General features: G+C 40.2%; 1 protein-coding gene across 1 annotated transcript; it reads right to left on the reverse strand.

Moving 5' to 3' along the window:
• Nucleotides 1–333: 333 nt before the first annotated feature.
• NOXRED1 (NADP dependent oxidoreductase domain containing 1) lies at nucleotides 334–20,269 on the reverse strand. Its single transcript, XM_027120166.1, has 7 exons — nucleotides 19,204–20,269; nucleotides 17,232–17,403; nucleotides 15,318–15,514; nucleotides 10,824–11,004; nucleotides 10,116–10,267; nucleotides 9,245–9,467; nucleotides 334–1,161 (listed from the first exon to the last, which is right to left on the reverse strand). Exons 1-7 carry the CDS (start codon nucleotides 19,247–19,249, stop codon nucleotides 984–986), a joined length of 1,149 nt encoding a protein of 382 aa, XP_026975967.1. The 5' UTR covers nucleotides 19,250–20,269; the 3' UTR covers nucleotides 334–983.
• Between the last annotated feature and the right edge of the window lie 184 nt (nucleotides 20,270–20,453).

Genomic DNA, 20,453 nt, shown 5'->3' on the forward strand with positions numbered 1-20,453 from the left:
AACGTAAAGGAAATAAATTTGAACTGTAGGTATAAAATCTGTATTTTGCAGAATTATTTTTAGCCATTTAATATAAATGCTGGCTTTTTTTTGTTGGGGGGCGTGGGGCTGTGTTGGGTCTTCGTTGCTGTGCATGGGCTTTCTCTAGTTGCACCGAGCGGAGGCTACTCTTCCTTGCGGTGCGTGGGCTTCTCATTGTGGTGGCTTCTCTTCTTGCAGAGCATGGGCTCTAGGCATGCAGGCTTCAGTAGTTGCAGCACATGGGCTCAGTAGTTATGGCACGCGGGCTCTAGGGCACATGGGCTTCAGTAGTTGCGGCATGTGGGCCCAGGGCACGCAGGCTCCAGTAGTTGTAATGCCAGCTATTTTTTAAAATGGTTTTATGGTTTAAAATAGTTTAAAGGGGAACAGCTTTAAATAAGATAGTACCAGAACAGTCATGTTTAGCTGAAATAAGCCTAAAATGAGTCATAATTCAATTAAGATTGTTTACCACACATTTTATTTTTCTACTCAAAGTGTGGGACAATCAAGGTGTATCATTTGTCAGCTACATACTGCTAAAGGGAAAGAATGTAACTACATACTGTAGCTACATATTGTAGGAAAAGAATGCTACAGAAGAAGTATGTAACCATTTAATAATGACAATATAACTTCTTGAATTTAGCTTTTAGACAAGAGATAATTTGAATTAACTGAATTGATAATTAACTGCTGGGGAAGCAGCTTACTTAAGTGTGTCAGGTTATGTGGTTTCATTCAGTTGCTTCCAAAAGCCAGACACACCCAAATATACTGATGTAAAGAAACTTTTGTTTTATTCTAGATTTTAAAGAGCCATCAGTACAATTTTCTAATTCCTTACTGCCTAACATATGGCAAACACTATACAGTCACATGACTTCCACTGTCAATTATGATAATCAGGGCATTACCACTGTAGAGGGAGAAAAACATCCTGATTCCTGAGGTCTCTTCTCTTATTGGGATGAAAAACCTGTGGAAACCTCTGGCTCTTGTTCTTTGGTTAGGGTGATACCAAATGAATCACAGTATAGGTGGGTAAGGTTGTCCTGAAAAGTAGTGCTGTGTGAGAGATACTGGCTAAAGGGAGTTTCCTTGAGTTGCACAGCAGTCAGATCAAACCAGGGGAAAGGCCTGGGGTAAGGAAAAAAATAGTGTTACTTTTTTATGTCTGTTTAATACATCTGATTTTGCTGTTAAACATTTCCTTTAAAGAAAGTTCTCCTCCACTTGGAAATAAGGTTCTTCATTTTCTATATCAAACTAATTAAAATTCTTAGTTAAATTAAAAATTCATCTGGGTCTATTCAACACGTGGATTTAATTGTACTTATGAGTTTTCACACTTACAATTCTCTAAGTGCATTTAGGGAGGAATTCATAATTAGAGAATGATTATGACAATAAAATCAACATCCTTTTCAGTATATTTTCCTTGAATTTAGAAAGAAAATACATAAGAGGATCATGGACATTAGGAATGGAAGAGACCTCATTTCTTTTACAATATCCTCTTCAAAAAAAAAAAAGATACCCTCTTCAACTGTATAGGGAAAGAAGTAGGAGTTAACATGCAAATAAAAATGGGGCAGTGTTAAGTATTAGTCTGTAGTGGAATTCAACTTAACAAGCATTAAGACATAGGGTTTTATAGTATTAAAAAATCAGGAGTAAAGCAAGGATATCTGCTCTCACCACACTTATTCAACATACCACTAGAAGTTGTAGCCAGTGCAATAATGCAAGAAAAGGAAATAAAAGGCACACAGATTGGAAAGGGAGAACTGAAACTGTTGCTACATATAGATGACATGGTCCATGTAGATAATCCAAAGGAATCTAAAAAAAAAGAAAAAATCTCCTAGAACTAAAAAAACGAATTCAGCAAGGTCATAGGATATAAAATAAACATAAAATAAATTTTATTTATATATATTAGCAATGAACTCTTGGGCAAAAAAAACCTAAAAATGCAGTTCCTTTCACACACAAAAAATAGAATACTTAGATGTAAATCTAACAAAACATGTACAGGACTTGTATATTGAAAACTACGAAATGCTGATGAAATAAGGAAGATATAAATGGACAGATATACTGTGTACATGGATGGGAAAATTTTCATTATAAAGATGTCAACTCTCCACAAATTGATCTATAGATGTAATGGTAAAACAAAAATTAGTGACAACACCAAATGCTGGTGAGGATGCAGAGAAACTGAATCATACTTTGCTAATGATGTAAAAGGATATAACAACTTTGAAAAACAGTTTGGCAGTGTCTTAAAAAAATAAACATGCAACCAGTCATTGCACCCCTGAGCATTTGTGCCAGAGAAATTAAAACTTATGTTTACACAAAAACCTGTACATGAATGTTCAAAGCATCTTTATTCACAATAGCCAAACACTGGAAATATCCTAGATGTCCTTCAACAGGTGAATGATTAAACAAACTATGGTACATACATGCCATGAAAACATAACTGCCATGAAAACTACTCAGCAATAAAAAAGGAATAAATTATTGATACACACAGCAACTTGAATGAATCTCCAGAGAATTATGCTAAATGAAAAAGGCCAATCCCCAAAGGTTGCATAATATATGATTCCTTTTATATAATATTCTTGAAGTGACAAAATCATAGAAATGGAGAACAGCTCAATGGTTGCCAAGTTGGGGAGGAAGGATCAAGATGAAGGATGCCTAGTTATAGAATTGTTCTGTATCTTGACTGTATCAGTGTCAATATCCTGGTCGTGGTATTGTACTATAGTTTTACAATATCTGTGTATAGCTATTGTACTGTGGTTTGTTCCATTGGGGGAAACTGGATAAATGGGTACATGGGATTTCTTTGTATTATTTCTTAATAACTGCATGTGAATCAAAATTATCTAAAAAGTTTTTTTAAAAGGGGGGATACAATTAAAAAGTATAATCTACCAAGAAGATGTAAAAAGTACAAACTTCTGTTCATCAGATGATATGGCTTCAAACTTTATAAAACAAAGATTATAAATATAAAGAGAATTTGAGAAACTACAATCATAGTAGAAATATTAATATGCCATGCCTCCCATTCTAACAGGTCATCTGATGTAAAAGACCATATAGCAGCACTTTTCCAACTTTAATGGACATATCACTTGGGAGCTTGTAAAAAGGCAGATTCTGATTCCATACATCTGGGGTGGGGACCCATAATCTGCATTTCTAAACAAACTCCCAGATGATGGCATGGTTATCAGGCAGTTTGAGTGGCAAGGATATGCTGAAAAGGGGAGAAATAAAGTGAAAAAATATATTCTGAATGATAAGACCACCCCTCTCCCTACACACGTGCAGCTTTCTTTCCCCAAGTTGGGTCCCAAAGACTTGAAGATACCAATATTCAGGGTTTCCCAAGGAAAAAGCTGATCAAACCACTCTGTAGTAAAGACCACAGTAGCAAACACAGAGTTTCCAAGCATCTTTTTAGTAACCAGGATCTTAAATATGAGCAGACAGGACTTCCCTGGTGGCACAGTGGTTAAGAATCTGCCTGCCAGTGCAGGGGACATGGGTTCGAGCCCTTATCTGGGGAGATCCCACATGCCACAGAGCAACTAAGCCCATGCACCACAACTACTGAGCCTGTGCTCTAAAGCCCGTGAGCCACAACTACCAAACCCACGCGCCTAGAGCCTGTGCTCCACAACAGGAGAAGCCATCGCAATGAGAAGCCCTGCACTGCAACAGGGAGTAGTCCCCGCTCGCCACAACTAGAGAAAGCCCATGCGCAGCAAAGAAGGCCCAACGCAACCAAAGTAAATAAATTTATTTTTAAAAAATATGAGCAGACAATCAAGGTTCTCCATATACTTGAAGAAAGTTCTAAAATGAATGATAGAAACCAAAATAAATGGTCAAAAATATCCTGAAGGAAAGACTCCTCAGAGAAGAAAAAACTCTATCATTTACATTCTCAAAGGGATAAAAGATAGTATTGCATAGGGAAATGACAACAGGATGCTACATAAAAAAGGAATATTTGGAGACTAAAAAAATCTTTGAAAGTCAAAATATAGCAAAATGAAAATATGTTCTAAATATAATAGTAAAAACAGGATAGTTGAGGAAATCTCTCAGAAAGCAGAACAAAAACACAAAGATAATGAAAATAGGAGAGCTAAAGAAAATCAGAGGATCAGCCCAGGAGGTCCAATATTTGGCTAATAAAATATTCAGAAGAGAGAACAGAGAAAACAGAGGGAAGGGGAGGAAATTATCAAAGACATAATAGGAGAAAATTAGAGAAGTTGACATGCAGATTGAGAAGGACCATTGAATGTTCTGTTTCTTTTATGGGTGGCAATTACATGGATATTTGCTTTACAGTAATTCATTAAACTGTATATTTATGAATTTATGGAATAGGTACTTTTCTGTGTACATATTTTACAATCTTTTTTTTTTTAAGTTAAGGGGAAAAAGGGAGAGGCCCACCAACTGCCCAACACAGTGCATTAAAATAGACCCACATCATGACGCATAATAAAATTTCAGGATGCTGAAGTCAACAGATACTATAAGCTTCCAGAGAGAAAAGGAACAGATTTCAGACCAAGCATGAATTGAAGAATTAGAAGGGCACTGTACCTCTCAACAGCAATTTAAAAGCTGAAAGATGATGGAGCAATGCCTTCAAAATTCTGAGGGATGGGCTTCCCTGGTGGTGCAGTGGTTAAGAGTCCGCCTGCCAATGCAGGGGACACGGGTTCGAGCCCTGATCCGGGAAGATCCCACATGCCGCAGAGCAACTAAGCCCGTGCACCGCAACTACTGAGCCTGCACTCTAGAGTCCGTGAGTCACAATTACTGAGCCTGTGTGCCACAGCTACTGAAGCCCGTGCCTAGAGCCTGTGCTCCACAACAAGATAAGCCACCGCAATGAGAAGCCCGCACACCGCAACAAAGAGTAGCTCCAGCTCGCTGCAACTAGAGAAAGCCCACGTGCAGCAATGAAGACCCAACACAGCTAAAAATAAAATAAAATAAAATAAAAAATTCTGAGGGAAAATTGTTTCTACCCTAGATTCTTTTTTTTTTAATTCTTTTTGTTGCAATGGTGAATGGGATTGTTTCCTTAATTACTCTTTCTGATCTTTCATTGTTTGTGTATAGGAATGCAAGAGATTTCTGTGCATTTATTTTGTATTCTGCAACTTTATCAAATTCATTGATTAGCTCTAGTAGTTTTTTGGTGGCATCTTTAGGATTCTCTATGTATAGTATCATGTCATCTGCAAACAGTGACAGTTTTACTTCTTTTCCAATTTATATTCCTTTTATTTCTTTTGCTTCTGATTGCCATGGCTAGGACTTCCAAAACTATGTTGAATAATAGTGGCAAGAGTGGACATCCTTGTTGCTTTGTATTTCTGTGGTGTCTGTCGTAACTTCTTTGTTTTCATTTCTAATTTTACTGTTATGAGTCCTCTCCCTCTTTTTTTGATGAGTCTGGCTAAAGGTTTATCAATTTTATCTTCTCAAAGACCAGCTTTTTGTTTTATTGATATTTGCTATTGTTTTCTTTGTTTCATTTATTTCTGCTCTGATCTTTATGATTTCTTTCCTTCTACTAACTTTGGGTTTTTTCTTCTTTCTCTAGTTCCTTTAGGTGTAAGGTTAGATTGTTTATTTGAGATTTTTCTTGTTTCTTGACGTAGGCTTGTATTGCTATAAGCTTCCCTCTTAGAACTGCTTTTGCTGCATCCCATACGTTTTGGATCATCGTGTTTTCATTGTAATGTGTCTCTAGGTATTTTCTGATTTCTTCTTTGATTCCTTCAGTGATCTCTTGGTTATTTAGTAACGTATTGTTTAGCCTCCATGTGTTTGTGTTTTTTACGTTTTTTCCCCTGTAATGGATTTCTAATCTCATAGCATTGTGGTGGGAAAAGATGCTTGATGTGATTTCAGTTTTCTTAAATTTACTGAGGCTTGATTTGTGACCCAAGATGTGATCAATCCTGAAGAATGTTCCATGTGCACTTGAGAAGAAAGTGTAATCTGTTGTTTTTGGATGGAATGTCCTATAAATATCAATTAAACCTATCTGGTCTATTGTGTCACTTAAAGCTTGTGTTTCCTTATTAATTTTCTGTTTGGATGATCTGTCCATTGGTGTAAGTGAGGTGTTAAAGTCCCCCACTATTATTGTGTTACTGTTGATTTCCTCTTTTATAGCTGTTAGCATTTGCCTTATGTATTGAGGTGCTCCTATGTTGGGTGCATATATATTTATAATTGTTGTATCTTCTTCTCAGATTGATCCCTTGATCATTATGCAGTGTCCTTCCTTGTCTCTTGTAACATTCTTTATTTTAAAGTCTATTTTATCTGATATGAGTATTGCTACTCCAGCTTACTTTTTTTTGTTTTTTTTTTGCGGTATGCGGGCCTCTCACTGTTGTGGCCTCTCCCGTTGTGGAGCACAGGCTCTGGACACGCAGGCTCAGCGGCCATGGCTCACGGGCCCAGCTGCTCCACGGCATGTGGGGTCTTCCCGGACTGGGGCACGAACCCGTGTCCCCTGCATCGGCAGGTGGACTCTCAACCACTGCGCCACCAGGGAAGCCCCCAGCTTTCTTGTGATTTCCATTTGCATGGAATATTTTTTTCCATCCCCTCACTTTCAGTCTGTATGTGTCCGTAGGTCTGAAGTGGGTCTCTTGTAGACAGCATACATATGGGTCTTGTTTTTGTATCCATTCAGCGAGCCTGTGTCTTTTGGTTGGAGCATTTAATCCATTCACGTTTAAGGTAATTATTGATATGTATGTTCCTATTACCATTTTCTTAATTGTTATGGGTTTGTTTTTGTAGTTCCTTTTCTTCGTGTTTCCCACTTAGAGAAGTTCCTTTAGCATTTGTTGTAGAGCTGGTTTGGTGGTGCTGAATTCTCTTAGCTTTTGCTTGTCTGTAAAGCTTTTGATTTCTCCTTCGAATCTGAATGAGATCCTTGCTGGGTACAGTAATCTTGGTTGTAGGTTCTTCCCTTTCATTACTTTAAATATCTCGTGCCACTCCCTTCTGGCTTGTAGATTCCTACTGAGAAATCAGCTGTTAACCTTATGAGAGGAGTTCCCTTGTATGTTATTTGTCATTTTTCCCTTGTTGCTTTCAAAATTTTTTCTTTGTCTTTAATTTTTGTCAGTTTGATTACTATGTGTCTCACCATGTTTCTCCTTGGGTTTATCCTGCCTGGGACTCTCTGCACTTTCTGGACTTGGGTAGCTATTTCCTTTCCCATGTTAGGGAAGTTTTCGACTATAATCTCTTCAAAGATTTTCTCGGGTCCCTTCTCTCTCTCTTCTCCTTCTGGGACCCCTATAATGCAAATGTTGTTGCGTTTAATGTTGTCCCAGAGATCTATTAGGCTGTCTTCATTTCTTTTCATTCTTTTTTCTTTATTCTGTTCCGTGGCAGTGAATTCCACCGTTCTGTCTTCCAGGTCACTTATCCGTTCTTCTACCTCAGTTATTCTGCTATTGATTCCTTCTAGTGTAGTTTTCATTTCAGTTATTGTATTGTTCATCTCTGTTTGTTTGTTCTTTAATTATTCTAGGTCTTTGTTAAACATTTCTTGCATCTTCTCGATCTTTGACTCCGTTCTTTTTCCGAGGTCCTGGATCATCTTCACTATCATTATTCTGAATACTTTTTCTGGAAGGTTGCCTATCTCCACTTCATTTAATTGTTTTTCTGGGGTTTTATCTTGTTCCTTCATCTGGTACAAAGTCCTCTGCCTTTTCATTTTGTCTATCTTTCTGTGAATGTGGTTTTCTTTCCACAGGCTGAAGGACTGTAGTTCTTGCTTCTGCTCTAACCTAGATTCTCTACCTGGCTATGTTCTCAATAAAATATTAGGTTAGAATAAAAACATTTTCAGACACAGTCCCTAAAAATTACTTCCTACGCAGGCTTTTCTAAGGAAGCTACTGGAGAAGGACAGATTCCACCATAATGAAGAAGGAAATGAATCCAGAGGAAGAGGGGTCCAGGAAAAAGAGATCCAGCATAAGAGAGAGGCAAAGAGAATCCCAGGATAAGGGGGAAGGAAAATTCCCAAACTGAAAGTGTACCACAGGTCATTGGTGATTAATTAGAACACAAAAGATAAGAGGGGCGTAAGATCAATGATTACTTCCAGGTTCTGGCCTGAACAACTCCACAAAGGAGCATGTAATGGCAACCTAAGTCCCCGAAGTGGAAAAGATCACCCAGGAACAAAGTGTAGAATGAAAAGAAAGGAATGCCTAGGACAGAGCCCTGAAAACTCCCAGATTTAAGGATAGGGCATAAGAGGAGCTGGCAAAGGAGGAATCGGAGGGGCAGGAGGAAAATGAAGAGAATGTGAGGGTATCATGAAAGCTAAGAGAAAAGATTGTTTCAAGAAGGAAGGCATGTTCAATAGCCAAGGAAGAAAAGGATGAATTTAGTGACATGGAAGTCACTGGTAACAAGGGCAACCATTTGTCTCTATTAGATTATTAAAGATTAAAAAGAATGATCTAATAGTTATCAAGCTATAGTGAAATGGCACTCTCATACACTATTGGTAGAAATATAAGTATCACTCTTTTGATAAGCAATTTAGGAATACCTATCAAACATAAACTATATATAACCTCTGACCCAGAAATTTTACTGGTACAAGTGTGCAAAGTTTAAGGATGAAATGTTCAAAGCAGCCCTTTGTGCAAAATGTGGGGCAAAGGAACTACATTGCCATCAAGAGGAAATAGGATGAATAAATGTAGCTAAAGAAATGTATCCAATGGATGCCTGCACAGCGCTCATAAATGAAATAGATATGACTGTACTAACACAGAATGGTACCTATGATGTAGTAAGTATAATCCCCATGTTTCTAAAATGTATATATAGATACAGATATGCATATACATTATAATGACAATATAAATATATGTTTGTAAATGCATAGGTAGAAAGACAAAAATACAAAAACCATCAGAGGTAAAGTCTATGAAAAGGGATTTGGGGGGCAAAGGAGGGCTCTCACTTTTCCACTAGTTGGATTTTTTTTATAAGAGTGTATTCGTTTTATACATTTCTAAAGATAACATGAAAGGAAAAAGATAAAAGCATCTTCCGAGAAAACAGTGTGGGAGAAGTTAGAATGGCCACTCATCTAATACTTTACCTTTTCCGAGACAGGTTCTTGGCATAGGCTTTGCTGACAAAATCTTGTGCTTGAAATTTTTGGAAAGACACTCTATCTTTCTCACAGCCTTCAAAGTGCTTGGCGAGGAACAGTTCGTTCAGAAGCTGCAGCACTTGTGAGTGGGGCATGTCCTTTTCTGTGCAGACATTTATGGCTGCATAGAACACTCCCTCCAACCATTTGATATTGAGGATTATTCCCCCTAAACATCAATGAGAAAGGAAATACCCGTTAGCACCACCAAAAAGGTTTGCAGGGAACCTAGGACAAACCCCAGACAGTGAACAGCCACCTTCTCTCCAAGACAGTTTGGTTATATGAACCTCGAGATAAGCGCTCTTCCTTTCTAGGCCAAGAACCCTGTTTGTGCCCTTTATAACACGTTGCATGTTGACCCTACCAGAGGAAGACAGATATGTTAATGTAGGCATTGCTGATGACAAATGCATCTCTAGAAATCTCTAGAATGGTCCTTGCCAATAAGGCAAACTGCAAGGTTACAGTAAGGAAAAGACATTTAGTCCCAGACACTGCATCCTCTGGTTTAAATAGGCTCTCTCCTCTGGTTGTTTCCAATTCATCCTTAAAGGGTCCGATTAATCACACTTCTTAGCTTTCCCTAAAAAGGCTACTTTTGCCACCAAAGCTGTTCCCATGTAAAACCTAAATAGCTGAGAATGTATCTAGCTTGTACTTATATACACACACACACCCTCAGCACACATGCATGCACGCACATGCACACACACACACGCACGCACACACACACACACACAGGGATTTAATAAGATAGCAGTAGGCCAAGAGGAAGGTAATTTTTAAAAGTACCAAAAATATCGTGAACCATTACCAGCAGGACTGTAGGGACAGGTAGCCTGAAGAATCACAGGGTCTTGGAGAGCAGCTGTGATTTCCTTATTGGCCCCCCAGATGCTGGCAAGATCTTCAACACACTGATACTGAGGCCGCAAGACATTGGTGTGGTTCAGTAGGAGTTTCAACCTGAAAGTAAAGCCACCAACGCAGGAAGTGCAGGGCCCAGACTAGAATAAAGCACCACGTGACCCACTGAGTTTACATCCAGCCCCAACAATGTAGTCCCCTGCACAGCACTGCTCACAGGCAAACGCAGGTGTGGGTCGGCACTGGGGCACTACATCTTAGATGGATTGTTCACCCATCCACTCAAAACTTATTCAACGTCACCCCAAGCCAGGCACTGAGCTAGACACTCGAGGTACAAAAATAATATCTGACACACGCTCCACATCAATTTTCATGCTGTTGAGTGGCGTACAAGGGGAACACTCATCAGCTTCAAGTAGTTGGAAGTAATGCTCTACTGCAGTTCTAAACATTGGCACATCAAAGAAAATGTCCCACCCACAAGTGCTGGAAAAGCGGGGAAGACACAGTTTCAAAGGCTGGCTGGTCCTTCTGCCAATGAAGCTGCTTCCACCTTATGACTGGGAATGACCAACTCCAAGAGGTAGGGGCCAGGGTGGAGATGAGCAGACAGAGCAGTCCTGCCAATCCTGTGCTCACCCTAACAAGATACCTGGGTAGTGGGACAGCAGCCACAAAGCTGTACACGATGCAGGCTTTTCCAAGGCTGGTTTGAATTTCTGCACAGATATTAGACAGCTGAGATGGCAGGCAGCAGAGGAATATCACGTTGGCCCACTCCACCAGAGAAGAGTTATGGTAAAAGCACTGGATCCCCAGTTTCGTGAATTCATCTGGGAGGGAATAAAGGAAGTCAGAAAGATCACAGTACAAAGAACTTTGAACTCAACATCAGCTGTGGGGAGAGGATGACAATTATTTTATCTCAAGTCTTGCCACCACATTAATCAGAAGAGATTCCCTCATGCCTTCTAAAAGCCACGCAGCAAAGCCCTGACCCCATGACTATGGCAGCGGGTGCCACTGCAGCAGTGCTCGAGATTGTAAGATAATTCATCCCTACCTTACGTTTTAGACCAAATGCTAGAATTTTTCAGAGTTTCTTTTTTTAGGAAGAAAAAAGGTCTGAATGAAGCCTTCTCCAATTAACAGAATTCATCGTGTACCAGATAATGTACAAAGTACATACGTTATCTACGGGAATCTCATAAGGACCTTATGAGACAGAGGCTAGTGTTATTCCTATATTATAGATGCAGAAACTGAGGCTTCAAGAATTCTGTGACTGGGCTGAAGTTAAACAGCTTAACTGGCTTGAAATGATGGGAAAGACTGAGAGAGTGGAAGAGTATAGGGCAGAGGTTGGGAGGAATTTGCAAAAATATGCTTACAGTTTCAGTAAAGTATACACAATTTAATGTCAATAAGATGTTTATAAATGTAGAAAGAAATGTGATAACTCATGTAGTTGCTAAAAACACTTCCTGGTAGTTAATCATTTAATTGTACTTATTGTGATCTGGACCCTCAAAAGTAAAAATGTGAACTCACATACGGTAGTATGTTTTAAGTGTTATCAGAGAACAGGATGTTAGACATTGCAGAGGTCAGTTCTTCTCTTAACCACCACAAGTATGTGATAAAGTTGATGCTGAGGTTATCTGGGTACTCAGGTACTTCCAGGTAGGAAGATACACAGGACAAAGAAGAACTTTAGAAAACATGCATATCCACTTTTCTTCCATATGTGGTTCTCAAAAGTGCACAGAAGCTGATGCTGAGCATTTTGAATTCTTGCTTCCTTAATACAACATACAGTGATATTCTATGACTGTAATTTTATTATTAATAAACATATTGCTTCCCAGAAGAATATATGCATTTTATTGAAATGTCATATATACTGGTCCTATTGATGAGATTTAAGAAATCTGCCTTGAGGGGTCAAGATATTTTTAGTTTCCTTAATATAGAAGGAACATTTACAAATCAATAAGAAAAATCATACAGGCATCCAACAGAAAAATTGAACAAAAAAGAACTCAAAAATGATGAAATAGCAATAAGCCTATAAAAAATTTTAATTCTTCTAGTGATCAGTGAAAGACATATTAAAATAAGAAAAATTGTAAAGGCATATTAAAATGGTGATTAAAAAAAAAAGATTCCCAGAATTGACAAGCATGTAGTAAAATGGGTATTCTTACACACTGTTGATGAAAGTTTATACCTGAACAACATCCTTTGTAGGTCAGTTTGAAAAAATATATTAGAAGTTTCTTTAAAAATTAAATATACCTACCATATGACCCAGCCACCCCATTCCCAAGTGTTTACTCAAGAAAAATAAAAGCATTTCTCCACACCAATATTTGTACACAAATGTTCATAATAGCTTTATTTGTAATAGCCCCAAATTGGAAACAACCTGAATGTCCATCAACAGAGGAATAAATGAACTATGGAGTATCCATGCAATAAAACACTACTCAGAAATAAAAAGAATATCAGTACATGCAACACACGGATGTATCTCAAAATAATTATGCAGAGTGAAAAAATTCAGACCATTGCGGGGAGGGATAAATTAGGAATTTGGGAGTAATATATACACACTACTATATATAAAATAAACAATAAGGACCTACTGTATAGCACAGGGAACTATACTCAATATTTTGTAATAACCTATATGGGAAAAGAATCTGAAAAGGAATATATGTATATAGAATATATTCTGTGTAATATATTCTCTATATATATACATATAACTGAATATATATAACTGAATCACTTTGCTGTACATCTGAAACTAACACAACATTGTAAATCAACTATACTTCAATAAAAAAATTAATTATAAAAAGAATTCAGACCAAAGAAGAAGTACAAACTGTATGACTCCATTTATACAAAACTCTACAAAATGCAAACTAATCAGTAGTGACAGAAATCAGATCAGTGGGGATTTCCCTGGTGGCGCAGTGGTTGGGAGTCCGCCTGCCAATGCAGGGGACATGGGTTTGAGCCCTGGTCTGGGAAGATCCCACATGCCGTGGAGCAACTAAGCCCATGCGCCACAACTACTGAGCCTGTGCTCTAGAGCCTGCAAGCCGTAACTACTGAAGTCTGCGTGCCTAGAGCCTGTGCTCCGCAACAAGAGAAGCCAATGCAATGAGAAGCCCGCGCACCACAACGAAGAGTAGCCCCCGCTCTCTGCAACTAGGGAAAGCCCGCGTGCAGCAACGAAGACCCAACGCAGCTAAAAATAAAATAAACAATTAATTAAAAAAAAATCAGATCAGTGGTTTCCTGAGTGGGTTCTGCAGGGAGGTAGAGAGATTCATTACCTTGATTACGTTGATGGTTTCACAGGAGCATACACGTGTCACAAAACATCAAACTGTACACTTTATTTTTAAAATTTATTTTAAAAATATTTATTTACTTAGGCTGCACTGGGTCCTTAGTTGCGGCACGCAGGATCTTTCAGTTGCGGCATGCAGGCTTCTTATTTGCAGCATGCGGACTTCTTAATTGCGGCATGCATGTGGGATCTAGTTCCCAAACCAAGGATTGAACCTGGGACCCCTGCATTGGGAGCTAAGTCTTACCCACTGGACCACCACGGAAGTCCCTGTACACTTTTTGAAAAATATTTATTTCTTTTCTTTTTTTTTGGCTGCGTTGGGTCTTAGTTGCAGCATGTGGGATCTTGGTTGAGGCATGCAGGATCTTTTTTTCATTGCCGTGTGTGGGCTCTTCATTGTGGTGCTCGGGCTTCTCTCTCGTTGTGGCTGTGGATTTTCTCTCTCTAGTTGTGGCACGCGGACTCCAGAGCATGTGGGCTCTGTACTTTGCGGCTTGCGGGCTCTCTCGTTGAGGCGCGTGAGCTCAGCAGTTGTGGCACACAGGCTTAGTTGCCCTGAAGCACGTGGGATCTTAGTTCCCTGACAAGGGATTGAACCCGTGTCCCCTGCTTTGGAACGTGGATTCTTTACCACTTTTAAAATGTGCAGTTTAGAACTTCCCCAGTGGTCCAGTGGTTAAGACTCCGCACTTCAATGCAAGGGGCACGGGTTCGATCCCTGGTTGGGGAACTAAGATCCCACATGCCTTGTAGCCTGGCCAAGAAATTTTTTTTTAAATGTGCAGTTTATTATATACAAAGTATATCTTAATAAAGCTGTACCTGTACTTTGACCTAGTAATTTTGTTTTTTAAATTATGTACAAGGAAGTCCTACTAAATAAGGCACAGTTACATAAATTATCATACAGTCATACTTAGGAATACTATACAACCTTAAAATCATGAGTTTGAAGACTATCAAATAATATGAGAATAGGCTCATGATACATTAAGTGAAAAAAGCAGGATACAAAAAGCTTTGTAGAGTGTTAATTACTGATATAATAAGAGGAAAAAATGGGAAAGAAATGATAACCCTGCTAGAATTATAGGTAGTTATTATTTACTTCCCTATAGAGTAGTTTTCTAAATTTTCTATAACATTCATATATTACTTTACATTAAAAATATTTTGAAGTATAATTTACATACAATGCAACACACAGATCTGAAGTAAATAGTTTGATCAACTTTGACAAATGCATACACCTATGTAACTCACACCTCTCTCAAGATACAGAATATTTCCAACTCCCCAGAAAGTTCCCTTGGGCCTCTTCTCAGTCTCCCCAGAAGCAACCACTGTTCTGATTTCTATCACCATAAGTTAATAAATGGAATCATTATAAAACTGTTAAAAAATTTTTCAGTAAATGTTATTTTAAAAGAATAAGGCAAAATATTTGGAACTGGTAAACACCACTCAGACTCTAACTGGTCCAGTTAGAAAATTTGAATTCTGTTTGGAAACCTTCTCTATATCAAAGACCCAGAAAGATATCTCGCCACCAAGGGCACAGGGAGGAGATATGGATATAAATATTTAGGTGGAGAAGAAAGTTGCTTTAAGGAACAAGTTAAAAAACCATCTTCCTGGCTTTTCTGGGGGCTAGCAAGCTGAGAACTCGGCATGCTGTATGCGAGGATTCCTCTTTTGAGGGACCCTTTCAAAATGGCCTCGTCACCACCTAAAGAGCACACCCAAGCCCCCCTTCTATTGCGCAGAGCTCCTCACCCAGGGCCTCTGGCCTCCGAGTGGAGATCCTCAGGCTGTCAGCTGGGATGGGGACAAGCTGAAGCAGTGTATGAGCCAGCTGCTTCCCAAGGTGGCCGCCTCCAATGATGCCCACCTTTAACGCATCGTCATCAGGAGTGTCTTCACGCAATCCAGCCAAGCGACATCTAGAAGTTTGCTTCTCCTGTAATGATTTTCTGGAGAATGATTCTCTGGAGAATGAACACAGACACACACCCAAGTAAACGCAGACCCTTAGTCCTTCTTGACCGTCAACCTCTGACGTTCTCTGGTTTAACTTCCTCACATGCAGCCTGCTGTGACACCATAAGTACTTCAGAGAGTAGAATTCCAATTATGTCCCACTGATCCAGCTTCACTGATGGAATGAAATGTTCCTCCTGAGTGAATTTTCCAGGAAGTAAAGCATACCCCTTTCAAAGGATCAGAACTTGTTTAAAACATTCTTAAGTGAACATTTTTTGGGTTATATGTATCGTGCATTTCCCTGCCTTCTTAAACACAAGGTCTGACTACTTAACCATTTCTTTGACTCAGGACCATCACTGTGAACAGCCTAATTACAATTACACCTTATCCTGGAACATGGGGAGCCAGTTCCTTCATTGTTTCCCGTGCAGACAGCTGTCAATTTCCATCTCCATCAGGATGAGTGCAGCCCTCTCCTACTATATACCTCCTCTTTCTAGTTTGTTATTTCAGTTCTGCACAAACCCAGGAAACCATGTAACTTAGCTTTTTTCCAAACGTAATGATTTATAACAGTAAATGGTTTATAAGGGAAAACAGACCTAAGAAACTGAGGATCAAGGATCTGAGGCCACTCTTTCTGGAGGTTCACTTGACCCAAGATGAACAAAGTCTGACCTCTGAATACATAAGGCATTTTTATGTTGTTATATGGCAATCTTGTATTTGTTCTGTATTTCTGTGAAAATTGGAGTCTTAAAGCTCTGGAGTTTCCATGTAAGCATCACAAGCCCCATTCTAGTTAAGGCTTCTCTTCTGGTTAAAAGGAGAGCATTTTCTCTCTGTGCCTGATCCTTCCAAACAGAAGATGCCTCCTGGAAGTTTCCCATATTGGTTTCTCATCACTCACCTTGGAGACAGCCAATAGGTTTACTACGCATCCTTATCAGTCAGCCAGTCAGCAAACTTCTTGAGTAGTCTGCCTCCTCGGGTATGTGCTGTATCTATAACATGTTTAATTCAGATCTGGTCCCACCATCTAGGAATTAATCTAATTTCAGAGAAAAGTAAACTGAGAAGCAGACTGAGGGGTTGGGGGGTGGGGACAAATGCTCTAGGAGTGACCTAGAGTTACAGAATCCAGGAGCCTAGTCCTAGGTACTTGGCTCTCACACACCTCCTACTTAAGCATCAGAAGCCAGGACGGGACTGAGAGCTTCTTTGGAAATCAGTATTCCTGGTTTCAGGCAAGTCATCCAGCCATAAGGACCCCCAAATTTCCAGGAAGCTTTCTTGTGAGGAAGCATTCCACTGTTAGCTCAGCCCCAAAAGAAAAAAATGACCCCATTTTCAGCCAGTAGCCATGGAATGGCTAGTGATTAGTAGCTGTGGCAGACAAGCTGGTCATCCTGATGAGGGAGTGAATGATAGGATGGATGAACGAATGAATGAATGGATTATTTAATGTCTACTCACTGAAAGGAAGTCACCACTAATCCATGCTTTATTACATAAACACAGCCAAGGGACCCTGGTATGCATTTCCCTGGTGCTTTCAGACCAGCAGTACTCGAGTGTGGGTTGTAAAAGGTAGGAGGACACTCCCCCTGCCAAAGTTACTCTCCAATATAAAAAGTTTAAGTCATCTGGAGTCTCTGCAGTGAAATTCTTCTCCATCTGCCTGACCTTGGAGACCCAGCTTACCTCAAATTATGGAGTAGCTTGCAGAAGAAGGTTGCATGGGCACAGGCCTTGGTCATCAGCCCATGAGAACGGCCCAGCAAATACAGCCAGCTGTGGTCTTCCTCTTGAATCCCATACTCAAACTGCAGTGTCTCAAGGTCCTCTAGCATGTCCATCTCCAAACCAGCATCTCCTGCAACAACAGACACCAATCAACTCGGCTCCCTGTCCGGGAAGAAGAAGGAGTCTACGCAGGAGGGTGTGTGCGCCCAAGTCTCAGGGTCTCCTGATGGTGGCTTCAGCACCTCTCCTCCCGGTTATGAACTGGCAGCTCTCATCCACTTCTCTGAGTGTGAGTCCTGGAGGATTCCTAAGCACTGACTACCCGTGAGTCAGGAATACTGAATTCATGGAAAACCTGGACAAAATCCATATAGGCTCCAGGCACAGTTTTCAGCAGATGCATTTACATTAACAATGGGTTTCACAGGCACATTTCTCCCTTCCATTCTCTCCTAGGTTTTAGACATAGGACTGAACACTTAGACCACATTTCACAGAAATTCTCCCCTTTCACTAAACTCTGTGTTCCCCACAGGGTAGAAAAGAACCCAAACTAAATATCACGGTCCTTTATCTAGGGCGGGGACATCTAGATTTTAGAAAATGAAGCCAGAGAGGTATAAGCCCATCCACATATATCTCTCACCAACCAAACGGAGGAGAAGATGGCTCTGCTTCTCAGTGGTTCTGGAACTGGAGGGTAAGAACTACATTTTCAGGGAGAATTACCCAAGAAGGTTGTCATTATGACTCCTTAGCTACCGGATTACTTCAGTCTTGGAGCCTTAAAGGGGCCAGCCCCACTTAGAGGTTTTCCAGACCTGCAACATGAGGGCAAGAATTCCTTCACTACTTCTTGGAGTACTACACCAGGGCAGTATGGGATCCCCCTTTTCCCAACAGAAGTTTCTAGACTTCTAGTTTTTTTTTTTTTTTGGCAGACTGCAATATCATACAGATCTTAGCACTACTCAGAGTTATTTTTCAAACCCCTTCTTTTTGTGTTCAAGAAATCAATGAATAAATAATAAAATAAACAAAATAGATAAAATAAATTCTGAGGATCTAATGTACATCATGGTGACTATAGGTAAGAATACTGTATTGTCTACTTGAAATTTGCTAAGAGTAGATCTTAAGTGTTCTCACCACCCACACAAAAAAGGTAACTGTGAGGTGATGGACGTGTTAATTAACTTGACTGTGGTACTAATTTCACAGTGTATATCAAATCATTATATTGTTATCACTTAAATATATACAATATTTATTTGTCAATTATACCTCAATAAAGCTGGGAAAAATAATATTCAAAACTCTAATCTATTTTATAGCAATGGCAAAATTGAGATCAGAATTCAAAACTGCTCCTCTCTAACCTTTTTAAATTAAAAAAAAAATTTTATTGAGGTGAAATTCACAAAACAGCCATTAAAAAGTGAACAGTTCAGTATACTCAGTGTTGTTCACCCACTACCTCTAGTTCCAAAACATTTTCAACTCCCACCAAAGGAAATGCTATACCCAATAAGCAGTTACTCCCCATTTCCTCCCCACCCTCCCACTCAGCCCCTGGCAACCACATATCTGTTTTTATCTCTGTGGAATTACCTTTTCTGGCTATTTCACCTAAATGAAATCATACAAAACGTGACCTTTAGTATCTGGCTTCTCTAATCCCTTTTGTAGGAGGGCTGTTAGGTCAATCGCTTTAAAAGCAAAGTCTCCAGCACTTGAAGTGAAGAGCAGACAAGTTTTCAAGTCTAAGAAACCCTTCCTTAGACCGTAACAGTGGGTAGGCCATCTGAATGTTGCAAGTGATGTTTCCTGATCGGAAGGAAAGAGACGCTCAAAACCTTCCAACTCAGCATGACAACGCAGCACACATTAACTTGTATAAGCGTGGATTCTAGACCCATCCTTTACTTACGCATTCTCAAAAATGGGGATCTGCTGCTTGTGGCGTTGTAACACATCGAGTTGGCTAGGCTGAACTACATTTTCAGCCTACGTGTGTGCCACCACAGGAGAGGTTTCGTGCGGATCTGGAGGTGGAAGTGCAGCAGCCGTTTGTGCTTGCGAGGCTGGGCAGGCACTTCCACTGTCTGTGGGCAGCGCTGTTGCTGTGGGGCAGCAGTTGGGCCCGCAACTGCTATACCTTCCCTGGGATCCTCCTGTCGCTTCTCACACTCCTGGGCCAGGGGTGTGTTCAGCTGTGTGACAAAGGCCACCAGTGAGCTTCCCCTGCAGGTCATCCACTTCCTCAGGTTGGGGGCGGTGAGAACTGGCAGGGGTTCCAGTCCATCCTCATAGGCTCCAGCTCATCCTTGGTCCCCCTCCCCTCACTTTTTATCCATCTTCCCTTCCCCACTGCCTGCCCTATGGATTTCTAGCTCTACCACCAGACATGAAGATAACCTTCCAGAGACTGTACCAGCTGCCACACTTGAGCAAGGTCAAAGCCCTGTAATGAATCCCATATGTAGATTAGACAGGTGGACAGACTGGCAGACTATATAATCCTAGTGGCTCTGCTTCTCTAAATGAACCCTCATACACTAGTTAGGTCACCACTGTTTATTTGAAGATCGGTCAATAACTTCAGCACAATTTAGCAAATTAAACTCCTGTTTCTTCAATAGCAAGAGGGTTGATCCGGAAAGGAACCAAATATGAGGTTACCTGGAATTGCAAAGGCCATTACAAAGTACAGGAGCAAAAGATGGAATCTGATCCCCTTAGAGCAGGCTTTCTCCACACTGGCACTACTGACATTTGGGGCCGGATAATTCTTTGTTGTAGGGAGCTGCCTGTGCATTGTAGGATCGTTAGTAGCATCCCTGGCCTCTATCCACTACATGCCAGGAGCTCCATCCAGTTGTTGCAACAAAAAGTGTCTCCAGGGCTTCCCTGGTGGCGCAGTGGTTAAGAATCCGCCTGCCAATGCAGGGGACACGGGTTCGAGTCCTGGTCCAGGAAGATCCCACATGCTGCGGAGCACCTAAGCCCATGCACCATGACTACTGAGCCTACACTCTAGAGCCCACGAGCCACAACTACTGAAGCCTGTGCACCTAGAGCCCATGCTCTGCAACAAAGAGTAACCCCTGCTCGCCGCAACTAGAGAAAGCCCACGCACAGCAACAGACCCAACACAGCCAATAAATAAATAAATAGATA

Source organism: Aethalodelphis obliquidens, unplaced genomic scaffold (genome assembly GCF_003676395.1).
Source record: "Aethalodelphis obliquidens isolate GAN/ISIS:26980383/991018 unplaced genomic scaffold, ASM367639v1 scaffold21, whole genome shotgun sequence".
In the NCBI taxonomy this organism is placed as follows: domain Eukaryota; kingdom Metazoa; phylum Chordata; class Mammalia; order Artiodactyla; family Delphinidae; genus Aethalodelphis; species Aethalodelphis obliquidens.

Bases quoted from the DNA above. Each gene is read 5' to 3' on its own strand.
- NOXRED1 (XM_027120166.1), bottom strand. From the start codon at position 19,249: ATGTGTTACAACGCCACAAGCAGCAGATCCCCATTTTTGAGAATGC. The intron at 15,515-17,231 runs GTAAGCTGGGTC...ATCATTCTCCAG, and splicing joins AAGCTACTCCATAATTTGAG to AAAATCATTACAGGAGAAGC. The intron at 10,268-10,823 runs GTATCTTGTTAG...CTTTACTTTCAG, and splicing joins GCTGCTGTCCCACTACCCAG to GTTGAAACTCCTACTGAACC.